Raw genomic sequence first — 17,059 nt, forward strand, 5'->3', positions numbered from 1 at the left:
AGTGACTTCTTTAACCATGGCTCGGAGGACATAATAACCAGAACCCAGGTAAGTGAAGGAAGGCAACTAGAGGTTGTACATAACTATTGAACACGAGTAGTAACAGAGAGGAGCAATAGAGTACAACTAGAAGGTGGGGAACACATTCTTATATAGAGAAGGTGGGCGTCTGTAGTTCAGGATTTCCTCTGCAATCTTATGAGGAATACATTGATGAAATATGGGATAAAAAGCAGTCACAGTATATAGTAACTAAAGTCCCTTTGTGTGTGGCTTCCGAATTATGGACCAAAAACATTCTGCAGCTGATTTTTTTCACTGGAATATGAAACAGAGTAATCCCTCTTTGCATATGCTCAAGGCGCTATGCAAAATCAAGCAGAAGGGTAGAGCCTTGAACAGGGGTGACCAGATACAATCCTTTCATGTAAATAAATCACTTGCAATGTAAATGATCACCACTTACAGCCATTGTATTTAAAATTATCGGACATGGATATCCTGAAATTATGATGTGGATTCAGTCCTGGGGCATCTCTGTTATACACTGCTGAACTAGGAACAAGGTCAATATCCTCTTAGTCCTTGTAAATAAGTTGCCGGTCGTAAATGCTGCGCCCCAGAGCAAGTGCCTCAATTGATTTACCATTTGCATTAAGATAGTGGTAAGGTAAATATATCTACTTGTCACTTTTAATCACCCCCCATTAAAGTGTCAGCCTCCCGAAGGCAGGATACGATTTGATGTGATCTCTTATCATACACTTTAACAATAAAACCCTCAGAATAAATACCGTTTCAGAGTTCAGCACCAAAATAATAATAAACATTTACAAACTGGTGTACAGTACTCCAGATAGCGTGGTCTACTAAGCTGAAGAGGGGGGCTACTCCTATACATGGCACATATCCACGTTAAGTCATGGTGGCAACATGTGCACCTACTGCACTTAAGTCATGGTGGCTCATGTTCACCAGTCACTATATTGCTACACTGGGAACTGAACTTAAAGGAACTCTTTGTCTTGACGAAATACGAGTAGGTCTCAAGTCAACACCAACTTTAAGAAAAAAATTCTCAACACTGCCAACAGCTCACTAAAAGCTTCACAATGGGCGCAAACGTCAAGAAAGCTTTGTTTAAGAATACATATAAAAAAAGATATCATAACTCATTGGAAAAAAAGCATCTAAACATACATTTTTATTCCAAGAGCCAGTACTACCTGAGCCAGAAGTGGCTTCCTTGGTGTGAAATACTGTGAGAACATGCAAGTGCTTTAAAAATATGTCACATTGATTGAGGCCTTTGTTACAAGTCGAAATGCCTCCTATGACCTAGAGAGCATCAGGGATTTATTGTGGATAGAAACACACGTTAAGGCCCAAAACAGGCACCCAAATGCATCACTATCCCAAGCTGGACTTCTCGTTCTAAAAGAATGCAACGTTGTATCCACCTTATCCCACAGGCAACTGGCTGCATACACATCAAATTTCAGTGTTAGAAAGAATGATGAAATGACGATGTTAATGTTCTTTACTTTAATGTTAATCTACCAATAACCTAATAGTGAAACACCCAACCAGTCGAAGTGGTTGCAATAAACATTGCTGTGTAGGCGGCGACTGGAGTTAAGTCTAAATAATGTTACCTGCAGTTCACCAAGCTTAAGGTCCTCCATTTGCTGCCGTAAAATGTCAGCCCTGTCTTTCTCGTCTTGTTTTCGTTTCTCTTCATCTCGTTTCATTCTCTCTAGTGCCTCTCTTCTGGCAATTTCATATTCATTCTCATATCGTCTTTTTTCTTCCTCCTCAAACGCTTTTTCCTTGCAAAATTAAAACCAGGATAATTAGATAAACATAGAAAAAATAAACTTTCATTCAATTAAATGAACAATTACCCCGACCCCATGCCCCTGGATGTATTTAAATAACAACTTGAGCTCTTTTCTAGCTTGTTGTGGTCTTGGAGAGGAGATATATACTTCGGTTTGTCATAAGCAATCCCCTGGATACCCTATCAGGTGATTTGCTGCACTTCATAATTTCTAATTGATTGATAAAGGATGCAGGTTCACTGTGCCAAGCAAGGGTGGCTTGTATTTAAAGTAGGACTTCTTGCTTTGCAACCAACATCACTTTATCTTTAAGACCCTAAAATTGGCTTTTTTGAGTAGGAATACCAGTGCTTCTACATAAGAACGTATCTTTACTCTTTTGCATGGTATCATGGTTGTATGTTAGGCTCTTTATACGTCTGCAAGTGGCCTTATATGTGGGACAATTTTGACTATATAGGAATAACTCAATTTGTAATGGGTTTTGATCAGCCTCTGGCACTGTGGTTTTGATGCACATATTTTAAATTTTGTTTCTTAAGGGTAGATTATCATATATATATATATATATATATATATATATATATATATATATATATATATATATATATATATATATATAATGTTTATTGTATGATTAATTAAAATCTGTACAAAGACAGCAGAAAAGCGCATGTTTAGAAAATATGATAATAAAATACATAAAATCTGGATAAAACGACATGTTTAAAATACGGAGATAAGATCAAAAAAATAAAAAAACACAACACAGGCAATGGTTGTCAAACGAGGAAAGTGCTAAGACTGCTCTTAGGCATCGAGTTCCTTTCAAAAATGAGTGTTAACATATGTATGATTGAAATACATATGTAAATAGTACCAACTGTCAATTGTGCATGAAGCCTAATTCATACTACTGTCACTTCTCTGGCTAAGCGTATGAGCATTCCAGCAGCAGCATAAAACTTCCCGATTAGTGCCAGCTCCATCGGGACAGTGGTGGTGTATATGTACCTTAGAGCCTCCTTGCATGATCTAACACCATGGTGTATGAACATAGTTCTTAGGTACAGGCGCCTTTTGGGTCAACAAAGCTGGACAACAGCAAATAACATGTTCTGCAGATTCTGTGGGGTGTTGACACAGACAACAGCTGTTGCCACAAGGTGGCCGTTTTTTTCAGTGGGCTCTGTAGTCTTGTATAGGCAAGGTTAAGAGCCTCACTCTCATAACATTTTGAAGGGCTTGCCTTCCGAGACCTGCTTTTAAATAGGGCTGACATGTAGTGCTTTCATGTGAAGTACTTAGGCCTTCTGCACCTAGGACCGATCTGATCCATTCAAGATCTTGTTGCCTCGAGATGCTCTTACCACCCTTTTTTAGCAAGATCTTTAAGCTGTGCTTTGTAAGTGGTGTATCTGGGGAAGGTTCGATTTTTAGTCCCAATGTTTGTTTTGCGATCAAGAGATACCCCGCCCAACGACTGTTATCTGAGATCACCTGTAGTGCCGCCCTGATAGTGCCCGGGCAAGCGTTGTTCACATTATGTTGTAGTTTGACTATGTCTTTTTTGCATTCAATGTCCATTGCTGTGATGTTAAACTCCAAACGGATCAGTGAACGCCTAGTCGTGTGAGGGAGCTTACAATTTTTTCTGTACGCCATTATACATAGGCCTTCCATTTTTTTAGTCAACAGACCAGGGAAGGCAACGTGGCCATAGCTCAGTGTGGGCATTAACTTGGCTTTGATAACTCGCCGGATCCCCTCCGTCGAGTGGCTTACAAGCTTGTGGTGTAGTTTAGACAAGCCATATGTTAGCTTAGCAGCTTTTGTCTCCAGTGCTTTGACCTGCCGTGCTGGTCTGCAGGAATCTATAAATTGCACTCCTAAGTAAGTGTACTTATTGGTCGTGTTTATCCTTAGAGGACCCAGCTGCCATGCCAAAGTATGTTTTTTTGGCTTGTGGCCAAAGATCAGTACTTTAGTCTTTGCTGCGTTAGCTACAAGCTTGTTTTCAGTGTTGTATTCATGTAGCACCTCTAAAGCCCTTTTCATGCCAATTCTTGTATGGTCCAGAAAAACGAGATCGTCCGCGTACTGCATAATTGGCAGTCTGAGGTGACCCAATTTTGGAGGGAAGATGTTGGTTTTTAGCAATGCTTCTCCCAAGTCAGCAGTATATAAATTAAACAGGGTAGGGGCAATCACGCAGCCCTGTTTCAGCCCTGTTTTAGCCCCCTGTTTGTGAGGATCTTGGGAGTTGCGCGTGTACTAGTAAGCTTTACTCGCACCCACATGCCAGTATAGAGTGCTAGAATCGCCGCCAGCAGTTTCCCTGGTATTCCCCACTTGGCCAATTTTGCCCACAGGGTGTTCCGATCAACTCCATCAAAGGCGGCGCTGTAGTCCACAAAACAAGCTTATAATGGAGGGGTGGTGGGCCCAGTTGCCTTCGTTGCCAGGTATGAAAGTGCAATGGCATTATCAATAGTAGAAGAATTAGGCCAAAAGCCAGTCTGATAATGTGGGATTACTTGATTTTTCGAGATCCAGGACTCTAGCTCTTTCAGGAGCATTTTTGCAAAGGCCTTTCCTTCCACGTCCAGTAATGTAATTAGTCTATAATTCCCTGGATCAGCGGCATCCCCCTTTTTATAAATGGGATATAGGATGGAGCCTTTCCAAGAGTCCGGAAAAGTAGAAATGTTATAGGAATGGCTAAATAAAGTTTGAATGTGGGGTGCCCAGTATTCACAGTCTTCCTTAAAGATATGACCAGGCAACCCATTGGGCCCTGGGGCACCATCCTTCCTGATACCCTGGAGGATGGTTAGTGTTTCCTTTTCTGTGAGATTGATATTGTCCACATTATTCTCATGTTGGAGGTCTTTGGCAATGCTTCCCATGGGTGCTTTCTGATCGACATATAGGTTGGTGGCATGAGTAGCCCATTTGTTGGCGGGGACAGCATTGTGGACACAATGGACACCATTTAGATCATTAAAATAGCTCCAGAATTCCTTGCATTTGTTGGTAGCTAGCAATGTGTAGATGTGTCTCCATTTTTCCTCTATGTTAGTTTGTTTCAGTTGCCACACGATTTTTTTGTGCGTTTTCTTAGCTGTCTTCAAATATTTCCCTGTTTGAGTGGACTTTTCCTTCCTATGCTTTGATTCTGCCAAACTGCATCTCTTTTTACTCTGAATAAGGATTTGGTTATCCGTATTTTTAAGTTGCCCCATTTGCCTGTGTTTGAGATTACAATTCGGTTGCTTTCCTGGAAACAAAGCATTGAATAGCGAAGTCATAGTTTCGGCCCAGCTGGTCTGAGGGTCGTTTATGCCTGTGTTCTGCTTCCATTTAATATACTTTGCCTGGCTTGTAGGCCCCCATTTGGTACGTTTAATTGAGGCTAATTCGTTGTCTACGATGAGCATGCTACCTACAATTTGATGTTCCTCATGCATCATGCTACTAGTGTTGATCAAAACAGAGATTGGTTGATGATTGCTGCCGGGTGTGGGCAATACCTTGTACTCTACACATCTCCTCAGCAGGTTCTTACTCATGAAAATATAGTCCAGCGTGGAGATGTTTTTAAATGTGGTTTGTGGAGTCATTTTCAGCTGGCATGCGTGATTCGCATTCCCCAGATTGAATTCGTTAATGCAGGCTTCCATAAGTGTGCGACTGTGGTCCTCGTGGTTTTGTTCCGGGCCACATAAATCTCTTATGTTAAAGTCCCCAACTATGATACATTCATGTTCGGGGTTCTCGTGGAGGTATTCTCTAATTATCCTGATAATCCTTCTGATGTTTGTATTTTTTATCTTTTTATTTGGATTGACATATAGGTTGATTATTCCAAGTTTAAACGGAGTGCCCTCTGCTCTAAACCCATTTATTGTTATGATCTGGACATCAGATGCATGTGTGGGCCACTCCTCCATATGAAGTTGCCGGTTTAATTTTGCAAATATCGAGATCCCACCACTTGGTCTTCCGAAGTTGTTTTTCTATTCGCCATCGTGTGGATCGCCTGGTAGCCTTTGATGTTATTCGCTGATTCCATCCAACTTTCCTGCAGGCAAAAGATGTCTCCAGTCGTCAATGATTTCATTGCTTCATTATTGGTTATGATTGACTTGAACCCTGCCACGTTCCAGCTAATTAACCTAAACATGGGATTTAATATCTCCATGTTAATGCCTCTGTGATTGTGTGTTTTAATTCTCCCTGCCGGTCCACGTTGTTGTATTCCATGCAAGTTTGGCGTTTTCCCTGTTAGGAATTACCCCTATGCTTGGATTGCAATGCGGATCTAAGCCAAGCCCCATCTTCCTGTTTGTCGACCTGAGAGATGGGCACTTCCTTACAATGTCTAATGGAGGTACCCTTGTGTATCTCAATCTTAAGGTCATTGTTAAATGATGGACTTGTATTTGTCTTGGTGCCCCTTAGTGTACTACACTGTGCATGGAGCACTGCTTGACTTTTTGATCTCTGAAGTAGCACTTGTGGGTTCTTTTCCGTTGGACAACTATCTATTTGGATACCCCAATCCTTAAGTGTGTCAATTTCTGCCATTATATTTTGAATATCTTGTTTATTGAGTCATTTTGTTAGGGTCGATTCCTTATTCCCAGCCCAGGTGTATTTTTTAAAGTGGACCACTACGAGTTGGGCGGAAGTTAGGTAAGCCAATGAGGGTATGCTTGCAGGAAGGTACAAGATATTGGAACGATTTAGAATATCACCCGGGCCCGTGGTTTCAAATTCGGGGGTAAATATCTTTTTCTTTTTTTTTTTCCTATTCATTGGAGGGTCAACTTTGACAACTACGTAGTATAAAAACAGTAAGGGTATATACCCACAGGAAAGATCAAATCGTGGTAAATACCAGTCAGTAACGGAGTAACTGAGAAGTCTTAGGGGGGTGGCCCTGCCCGGCCGCATTGGCCCCGGACGGTCCCGCCCTTGTCCCGGGCTTCTCCCGGCGCCGCCCGCGGGACTGGAGATTGTGGTTGGTAAAATACTCCCGATGATGAAGGGAGGGGCTGCCTTGCACCGTGATACCCCGCTACTCTCTGGGGCGCGTAGTCCGGTTCTTCAGCCCCCTGTTGTTCCTCGTGAAGCGTCTCCCGCGGAGCGGGAGGCGCGGACAGTTTTTAAATCTCCCGGTGATGAAGGGAGGGGCTGCCTTGCAACGTGATACCCCGCTGCTCTCTGGGGCGCGTAGTCTGGTCCTTCAGCCCCATGTTGTTCCTCGTGAAGCGTCTCCCGCAGAGCGGGAGGCCCGAACAGTTTTTAACTCTCCCGGTGATGAAGGGAGGGGCTGCCTTGCACCATGATACCCTGCTGCTCTCTGGGGCGCGTAGTCCGGTCCTTCAGCCCTCTGTTGTTCCTTGTGAAGCGTCTCCCGCGGAGCGGGAGGCGCGAACAGTTTTTAAATCTCCCAGTGATAAAGGGAGGGGCTGCCTTGCACCGTGATACCCCGCTGCTCTCTGGGGCGCGTAGTCCGGTCCTTCAGCCCCCTGTTGTTCCTCGTGAAGCGTCTCCCCAAAATATCAGCATAGACTCTATTTCTGCCCGTGGGTCGGAAGCTACGATGTTTTCCTTGCCCTCATGTCTTGGCCCTTGAGACTTTTGTGCTATGGGCATTGTTTGGCCATTATACAGACTGAGGGCAGCGTTAGCTTATTTTTCTAAGTTAATGTTAGGAAGGCATGGCTGCTCATGCGTCTGGTACTTTGGTCCAGATACAGAGGTTTTTCTTGCTTGTGTTATATCTGCTGTTTGCATGTAGAGAGACCATTGCACTGGCATTCCGTATGAAATTGGGAGGTTTTTGCTGCACCTGCTTCCTTCTTAATTGCCAATGTCATTAGCTCAGTTTTCTCTCCTGGTGGCTTTTCTCTGAGCATCTGGCCTGTTGATTGAAAAATTGTATAGTTTCTGGTGTCTAGTCTCAGCCTTGGTTCCTGAATGTCTTTCCCTCTTAATGTCTCTGCTCACTGATTTCTGATCCATTAGGTAAGTTGCCAAAATTTGTGGTCAACATCTCCGCATATGTTTTTACTTGTGGATGTAAAAGGGTGTCTTCATTGCAAGGTAATGGACTTTCGTTGCGGAGATCTTCCGAATGCTGCGTTATCAGGCGTGTTGTCCCAAGGATGTCCTGGCAATTGTGCTCATTCGGAGCTTTGGAAGAGGCGCTGCTTCTCATTTGGAATATTGGATAGATCAATGGACCCTCTTTGATGCTGACTTTTCCAAGAATAGGTTGATTGCCAGGTTGAGTTGGAGAGTGTGTTGTTTTAGGCTTTCTTTGCATCATTAGCATGCCGCTTTTCCGTTTGTTTGCTTTTAGCGCTTTCCAAAGTTTTTCCTTTTGTCGTCTATATAGCTGTCCATCAGTTGACTTATGGCCTGTGTCCTCTGTTTGATTACCCTCCCTATACTGGGTACTGAGCTGGCCCTTTTCGCCGGGGTTTGCAAATATTAGTGGCTACGTTATCTTTTATAGCCTCTGAGTCTGTGGCTGTAAAAGTATTTATGGCTCCTGGGCTGCAATGTTTCATACTTAATGTGGGAAATGTCCGTGCCTCATTACACTGTTTAATTAACATGGCCAACAGGTCTGGAAGTGTGGTTAGTTTCTCCACTATTGCGTCACTGGAGTTTTTTGTGGGGCTTGTTTTGCTCCCCGTGCTCTTTACACTGTAGACCAACTGTTCGACATTGTGACTGAACTTGTCCACTTTTTCGTTAATTATCAAGACCGTTTGAGCCAGCATATGTGTTAAATCCACCTGGATCTCTGCTTTATGTGATTGCCAGGAAAGTGCTTTTACAACTTCAAGTAGAGACGAGTTTATTGTATTCAAAATGTATTCAGGGCCATGCTTTTCATTTGACTCTTGTTCCTCACTCTGGGTTCTACCGTGTCTAAGAGTGGTGGCACCTGCAGAGCTCTCGCCCACTAGCTGCAGTTTAGGGGCTGCTATAGGTGTTATTAATTCTGGGGATGCCAAAGGTAAAATGCTAGTAGTACCTAATTGATGTTGTCTTTGTGCCTTGCCATGATTGCTGGGCGTTGAGCAGCTCTGGGAGCTCCCCTGTCCACCGGGGTTGATAAGGGCCTCCAAATTATCCTGTGGCTGACTGTTTGATTGATGGTGGACTAAGGCCTCTATGTTGTTATTGCGAGTTGGCTTGCTTGCTTGCGAGTGGACTAAGGCCTCTATGTTGTCATTGCGAGTTGGCTTGCTAATTTGAAGATCCTGAGGTATATTTGATGTTTCAGCGTCATTTAATGTTGATGATATCTCAATAATATGCTCTAGCACCTGTTCCTCCAGTTCATGGTTGATAGATTTAGCGGTAGTGTCCTTGTTGTCATTGTTAGTCATGTCTTCTTACTCCACCGTTTTTGCGAGCCTCGCCAGCTCTAAAATTGATGTCTCCTCCAGACTGTCATGGGCTGTGCTTTTTAAGTTGCTGAGGGGGTTTTCCTCACCCAGTCTTCCCAGCTCCTGGCAGTATAAACTAATGCTGGGGCCGTTGTCTATTGTTCCCCCTTCTTTCATCACGCAAGTCTTGTGATTGCAGTGAGGTTCTATTTTCTGTCTTGTGAAATATTAATGGATCCGAGGACCCCCTTTTGTTGGTTTGCGGGCCTCTCGGTTTTTATTGGTGCTGCTCATTTTCCTTGCGGCAATACTATTTCTTCGGGCCACAAATACTTTATGCGAATACTTCTAGTTAGCGTGAAAATAAGAGGGCTGTAGCCTTACCCCACGTGCCCACGCTCTTAACCGCTCTCTCGCCTTCTGCTGCCTCAGAAAGCTGTGTCGAGTAGCGATTTGCACTTGCTCTTGGTGAGCATGTGCTGACTGGTGCATTAACTCAGTAGTGCAGGTTATATCTGATAAGCGGGAGCTGGAGCTGAATCCTAATTTATAAGGAAATGAAGCTTGGTTTAAGCCAGTCTACAGGTCTGTTGATCTGTGTGTTTAAGTTGTTACAGGGGCTGCTTCATGCTTATAACTATCAGCATGTACTTGTGTCCGTCAACCAGTAGTGATTGCCTGTTGTAAGTTCACTGTAAGGCTGGTTAATAAGCCCCCAAGGCTCTGTCACTGTGAGTTGCCTCCCAGGCGACCTGTGACTGTGCGTTGCCTCCCCAGGCAACCTGTAGCTTTGCCGTGCTGCAGTAGATGATGATAGATAATGGTGGGGTAATGGTGAAGTAATAGTGATATAATGGCAAATGGTGGTGGGGAGGGGGTGTGCTTAGAAGACCGCAGTGCTGCACTTCACTGAAGGTTGCTCAAATTGCCGAGACAAACGTTGCTATGCAAAAATGCCCCCTTATTGAGGCAGTGACTCTGGTAACTGTAGGCAATGGGGGCCACGCAGCGGCGGTATTTTAATCTGCTTTGAGGCTCTCACTGCTCTCTCACTCACCCCCCGTCGCGGCCACGCCCAACTGTACTATCCTGCGGCTCACCAGCCCGCTGGAGGTAGCTCACCGCAGGGTGTAGGGTGTGGGCCGTGGACACAGCGCTGGCTTCTCTCCGTGGGGCTCCTTGCGGTGAGGCAGGCCCCCGACAGGTCTCCTCCAGCGGCAGCAGGCACAGAGGCTGGCTCCCTGCAGGAACCCCTCCAGGAGCCGTAGCGGTGGCACCCCCCCGCGTGGCCCAACCGCCAGCAGGAGAGCAGGGCGCGGCAAGGCAAGCGGGAGGGAGGGAGCGGCTCTCTGCGGCGTTTGCTCTCGCCGCTTCTCGCTCTCCGTGCTCCGCTCGTTCTGCTTGTTTCTATGTGGCAACAGCGGCGCTCAGTGGCTTTTCTCGGCGTCGGCTTCACTCGGTCTGCTCGTTTACTGGGTAGATTATCGTGTCTCCTCTTTAAGAAACACTTTTGTGTGTACTGTGTCAAGGGCTGCACCCAGGTAGTGTAGGGATTGATCTGGTATTGAGTTAGATTTCTCATGGTTCACCTGCAGATCCAGTTGATTGAGAGTGATGGCAACTAGATAATAATGTTGACTTGCTAGTTGGTAGGGAGATGCCTTGATGAGCCAATCCTCTAGGTATAGATAGATGAAATATTTTATTTTTCTGAGGTGAACTGCTATAACCGCCATGCATTTGGAGAAAATTTGTGGTTCAGACTGAAAGGAAGGACCTTGTATTGGTAATGGCCCCCTCCTACGGCGAACCTCAGGAATTCGCCATGCTTCTTGGTTATCAGGATTGGGTTTGTGAACCCATTTGTTCACTTTTTTGAGGACTAAACTGGGCCTGCACTCTTTTTCACCAGGAAGTAACATGAATAAATTTCCATTCAATTCAGATGTGGGGGAACTTTTTCCAATGCGTGGTTCTGAAAGAGGATGGAGACTTATTGTTGCAGTTTTTCCCAAGGGAAGTGGGGATGGAGGACACTTGAATCTGAGACAGCATCCATGTTCTACAACATTCAGTACCAATTTGTCAGTGGTTAGTTTTTGCCACTTTTGTAGACAAGATTGGTATGCTTACCCTTACTGGAATGGGTAATGTGCAAAGGATGAGGGGGCAGAGAAGACTCATTGTTTGCCACTGATGATTTAGTGGCTTGGGCAGATGGTTGCTGACCCCCTCTGCCCCATAACTAATGGCATTGATTAGGATGTTTTTGTGGATGTTGAGATTGCTGTGTTGCTGTTGAAGCCAATGAGGGGTTTGAACCCTCTGGTGGAAGTATTGGCAGTCACAGGGCCTATAGCAATGTCTCTGATATTCCCACCTTTTCTCTAATCCAACAGCTTTCAGAGTGTCGAGCTCCGGTTTCATATGAGACATCTCATCGTCAGCATGAGAACCAAATAAGGCGTTTCCTGAAAACGGCAGGTCCAGGATTTCTTGTTGGGCTTCAGGTTTTAAACCTGTGAGTCTGAGCCAAGAAGAACATCGAAGTGCTAGATCATGAAAGTAGTCATGTGCTGCCATTGATGAGGAATCACCTGCAGCAGTGAAGACCTGATTTGACACCATCATGCCTTCATTGACTATTTCTTAGATGTCTTAATGTTTATTTCTGGGAAGATCTTGCTAAAATTATTTCATAAAATCCCAAAGAAACCTATCATAATACCCTAGGAGAGCGATTGCGCTACCAGCTTTTATAGAAACAGTAGACGTTCCACAGACTTTTAGGTCCACCGAATCCAATTAGATGACAGAGGGGTGGCATGTAGTTTTCGAGCAGCTGAGACAATGACTGAGTCTGTAGTAGGATCAGAGTGACGAAAGGATGGATCCTGATCAGGTTCTCTGTATTTTTTCTGTAGGCACAATGGTGCATCCTTTACAGCAGCCGGTGTCAAGAAACATTTCATAGTTGACTAGAAGACACCTGGAATCAAAGGAAGTAGTGGTGTTGATACAGATCTTTGATGGAGTGTCTCAATAATTACCACGGCGGATGTTGAGGTAGCTGGTAAATCAATATTTAATTTGTTAGCACTTCTAATAAGTACCTCCTGAAAGGTGTTGATATCATCCACAGGAGATAACTAATAAAGGTAAGAGCCTCTCCTCGACTTCAGATATCTCTTCATCCAGGGAATCTTGCCTTTTGGGGTACTCCACTTGGCCATGGAGGAGAATGTCCCCTCTCTCCCTCAAAGTGTGCCTGGAGAGGGTTGTTCACTGGTGACAAATCTCGAGGTCATGACAGTCTGGCAAACAGAGGATACAGATTCAGCGCTAGTCTATTTTTGCCATTTTTCTAGCACATTCTGGACATTTTGTCAAAAGAGCCTTTTTTTCTTCCAAAGGCACAGGCGTACCGGAGTGGCGGTGAGTGCAAGGGGGCGCGGAAGACAGGCCCGAGATATGAGGTGAGAGTCTTCCAGCGTCCCAGCGGGAGCCCTGATGGCATCCGATCCTGAGCGCTGACCGCCTCATCTGCAGCTCTCCGTGGCTTGGAGAGCTTGGAGGACCCAGTGCTGTGGGCTGGGTTCGAACGGCCTGGTGAGAGAGCACTGCGGCGGGGGCAGGCCTGCCTCATGTGCGGTGCAGCCGCTGAGGGGTGACGGGCGAGGTGCAGGTCCCTGCTGCCCACAAGCAGACGGCCGCGCGGGACGAGTCGACGGAGCCTGGGGCGCCTGGTCGGATATCCCCCGCGTTTGGAAGACTGACCTGGGAGTGCTGTGGACGACAGGGTCCATAGGAAGAGCGCGAGACACGCGGTCTTTTGCTCCGGAGCCACATGGTGCTGTGGCCCGCGAAGGACTGACGGCGTAGGGGCCAGCAGACTCGGGAAGCAGGTAGACAAAGCCTGGAGCACCAGCTGAGGCCCTAGTGGAGGTTGACGCCTGGTCTCGGCCATCTGCTCTGCGTACGGAGGCCCGAGCGGAGATCCTCAGCGGACCACAAGGACTGGAGGACCCTGCCCTGCCGGCCAACTGGCCTGGTGAAAGAGCGCTGCAGCGCGTGTGGGCCTGAAGCAGAGAGTGAGTGGCCCTGGGGCGCAACAAATACACGGCAGGATTCCTGACCCCTGTCAGCTAGGGGCCTCGGGGAGCCAGTAAAAGGGCATGGGGTCTGACAGTGGACGATACGGAACTTCAGTGGCAGCAGGAGAACTTGGGCTGCACCCACTAGCGTTAAGACAATTGGGGCCTTGATGCGACCCGCCAGAAGCGACACTAGACAGAGGAACGCCAAAACTAGTGGGTAAGGGCGAAGCACGAGCCCAGGCGGGAAGGTCCTGGAGTTCCCTGGGGCAGTATCTGACAAAGCTAACAGTGGCACCCTAGGGAGCGAGGACGATAGCTGGGCTGTTGAGATAATGTGGGTGGCGTGGGTGAGGAGGCCCGCTCAATGATCTGCCCGCAATCCTAAGACTACCACTTGGCTTTGGCGCATTTACAGAGCACTAGGCCACCTAGCCAGCACCGAGCCCTTGAGCAATCACTGGACAGGGCGCTTCGTGCACATGTAGGGATGAGAGGTATTTGCTGCAGAAACGCCTGACCCCTTGCAGTGAGCGCAAACCGATGACTTACACAGCCCCAAAACTTGTGGTGCAGGGGTACGGCTTGATGGCTGGGGGAGCACTGCCCTGAATTACCTGGCACCTAAGGCCCGAGGTCTGGGGCATATAGTCGCAGCTGGTAGAGAGGTCCTGGCCTTGGCCACCGGATACCACAGACAAGCCAGCGCTTGGTTACTGACGGCACTGAAGAGAGTCGCACCCCATCGGCTGTGCCGAGCAAAGAGGATGGCCAGTGCACATCTGAAGAAGGAGCGCTCAATTAAAGAAATGCTTTTAAAAGCAGTCCACTCAAGGGGCAACCGACAGTACAAGCCATGAGACGAAGGGGTCGACGGGGAGTCAGGAGGGTGCGGATGCCCCGGCTACGAAGGCCTTTTTGACCGAACTGTTTACATCACTGAGAGACGATCTACAGGAACTCAAAGAGCAAATAGCAGCCGACTTCAAAGAAATGAAACGCGACCTGGAAGACATCAGGGAACGAGTTGCGACTCTTGAGGAGCACGAAATCGGATGGGATGAGGAAATCGAGATGATGCAGCAAGAGCTCCTGAGCCTTAAAGAGCAACATATCGAACTGCAAGGTCAAGCGGAAGATCTGGAAAACCGCTCCTGCCGCAACAATGTACGCATCTGAGGAGTGCCATCCGGCGCAGAAGGGGAGGACATCAGAGAGTTTGTGTCGGCCCTATGTAAACAGGTGTTGGGAGACGAGCTCACAACCAAAATCCAGATTGATAGAGCTCATAGAGTAGGCCTTCCAAGGGGCGGGAAGGCGCCACCGCCGGACATTCTCATATGTATTCAAAATTTTCAATTGAAAGAACTGATTACAAAGAAAGCTAGAGCGGCGCATCCTCTTGAGTTCCGTGGAACCTCCCCAACACTCTACCAAGACCTATCGGCTGTCACCTTAATTAAACGTAGAGACTTAAGGCCGGTTACAGCGCATTTGAAAGAACTGGGGATTGCCTACTCCTGGGGCCATCCTTTTCGTATTATGTTCAGGTACGAGGGTAAGCTGCAACAGATTCGCTCTCTCCAAGAGGCCAGAGAGGTGTTAGGAATAGCAAGGTCACAGTCCCCAGAGACACAGCGCAAATCTACCAAAGGTTCGAGCCAAGGACATCTCCGTTGGCAAACAGTGGGGAAACCCTCGTCCCCACATAAACCAGATGCAACAACTATTATCAAAGAGCGAGAAGCGGTCATCTCTTCACTTTCCAGTAGCCCTGATCAACCAGCTCCCTGCTGAGTGCACTACCGTGTTCAATGTTCATTGTTCTGGGGTTTATTTTTCTTTGGGTATACTGCACAGGTGCCAAGGCCCCCAGCATCAGGACGGGGCGGATGAGCGCACTTGGGTCCATACCACCCCGGCCCCCCAAGCTGATCGCAACTACCAGCCATCTCCCCCATTAGGTGCATGTAATGGGTAAAGATCTTAAGGTCATCTCTCTTAATGTTCGGGGGCTTAACAATCCCGTAAAGCGCTCGGCTATTCTCTTGTTGCTAGAAAATGCAGAGGGGGACATTTGCATGCTACAAGAAACCCATTTACTGTCCAAAGATACACCTCGCATGTGTACAAGCAGATTTCCGCACCAATATTGGTCTGCCTGTACCTCCAAAACCTGTGGGGTAGCTATACTGCTTAGAGTGAAATTTGAAGGCAAAGCCCTCTCAACACTTTATGAAGTGCAGAGGAGGGTTCTTGATCTTCGGGTACAATGGGGCTACACGCTTCTCACTCTCCTCAACATCTACTCACCCAACGCGAACCAGGAGCCTTTTCTCATTAATAGTCTCACAGATCGGCTGGCATCTGCTGACGCAGCAGTTCTGATAGGAGGTGATTTTAACTTAGTGATGAATAATGACTGGGATCGATCTTGCCAGCGACAAGTACAGTCAGGGGCGATCTCCCCGGAGGGTAAGGGATGGCTTGCAGAATGCGGGATGCACGACATTTGGCGCCTTCATCATCCAGACACGTGAGATTACACATACTATTCAGCTGCGCATAAGTCCAACGTGCGCTTAGACCACTTCCTAGCGTCGACAACGCTCTTGCCTAGCATATGGGAGACCGCAATAGAGCCATGCTCATTATCGGATCATGCCCTAATTACAGTCACACTACACAAGAGAGGAGCCACTCCCACTCCGACATGATGCCACTTACGAAAGGGGCTGTTAAAATTACCGCCCACAGTGAAAGAGATTCGGGGGAGAAATGTGGAATATATCAAACATAATGATAGAGCAGACTCCCCATTAGCTGCAATTTGGGAGGACCTGAGGTGGTGGTACTGGGGGAATTCATGGCCATATCCTCTGCCGAAAATAGAAAACACAGGGAAACAAGATAGAGCATCACACAAGAGGTCAGGGAGTTGGAGGTGATCCATAAATGCACAGGAGAGATGAGGGTATGGTGGGAGGTGGAAAGAAAGAGACTCCTATTAAAACTTCTTGACTTGGACAGGGCGGAGTACGCGCTACTGGGATTACGACAAGTTTTACTTAAGCAGAGACAATAGTGGGAGAATGCTGGCTCATCGGTTGAGGGCTCGGACTCTAGCAGAGGCGATACCCATTATGAAGATGTACTCGGGGAGGAGGTTTATGCAGATAGCGGGTACATTTAAACAATTTTGTCGATTGTTGTACACAGCAGAGGATTCAGGGCAGCTAGCCACATGTGAATACCTTGAAATGTGCAATCTCACATCCCTTCCCAAGGATCAGGCGAGTCAACTGGACGAGCCCATTCGACCGGAATAAGTCATAGCGGCCATAGCTTGGTTGAAGGTAAACAAGGCCCCAGCCCCTGACGGGTACCCAGCCTTATTTTACAAGACCTTCTGTGTAGAACTAGTCCCTCTACTTACAAGACTGTTTAACTCCTTTCTGGATACTGCAACGATCTCTGATTCCATGACGGAAGCAGCGATCTCAGAGATCCTTAAGCCTCACATAGATCCCAGTCAATGCGGGTAGTACTGACCAATCTCCCTATCTTAACCTGGACGCGAAGCTCTTTACAGGGGTGCTAGCTGTACGTTTAGGCCCAATGATGGCAGGCTGCTAGACCCAGACCAGGCAGGGTTTATCCCCACTAGGCAAGGTGGAGATAATATGAAGCATCTCCTACATCTTATGGA

General features: G+C 46.8%; 1 protein-coding gene across 4 annotated transcripts in view; it reads right to left on the bottom strand.

Annotated features, from left to right (window-relative positions):
- The window catches only part of TCHP (trichoplein keratin filament binding), a 443,788-nt gene that overhangs the window by 236,929 nt on the left and 189,800 nt on the right, over positions 1 to 17,059 (bottom strand). For all 4 annotated transcript variants that reach the window (XM_078667348.1, XM_078667345.1, XM_078667346.1 and 1 more), the window contains exon 6: positions 1,656 to 1,829. In XM_078667348.1, the coding sequence (XP_078523474.1) occupies positions 1,656 to 1,829 (174 nt within the window). The remainder of the gene's footprint in view (positions 1 to 1,655; positions 1,830 to 17,059) is intronic.

The sequence above is a fragment of the Lissotriton helveticus genome, chromosome 11 (genome assembly GCF_964261635.1).
Source record: "Lissotriton helveticus chromosome 11, aLisHel1.1, whole genome shotgun sequence".
Classification (NCBI taxonomy): domain Eukaryota; kingdom Metazoa; phylum Chordata; class Amphibia; order Caudata; family Salamandridae; genus Lissotriton; species Lissotriton helveticus.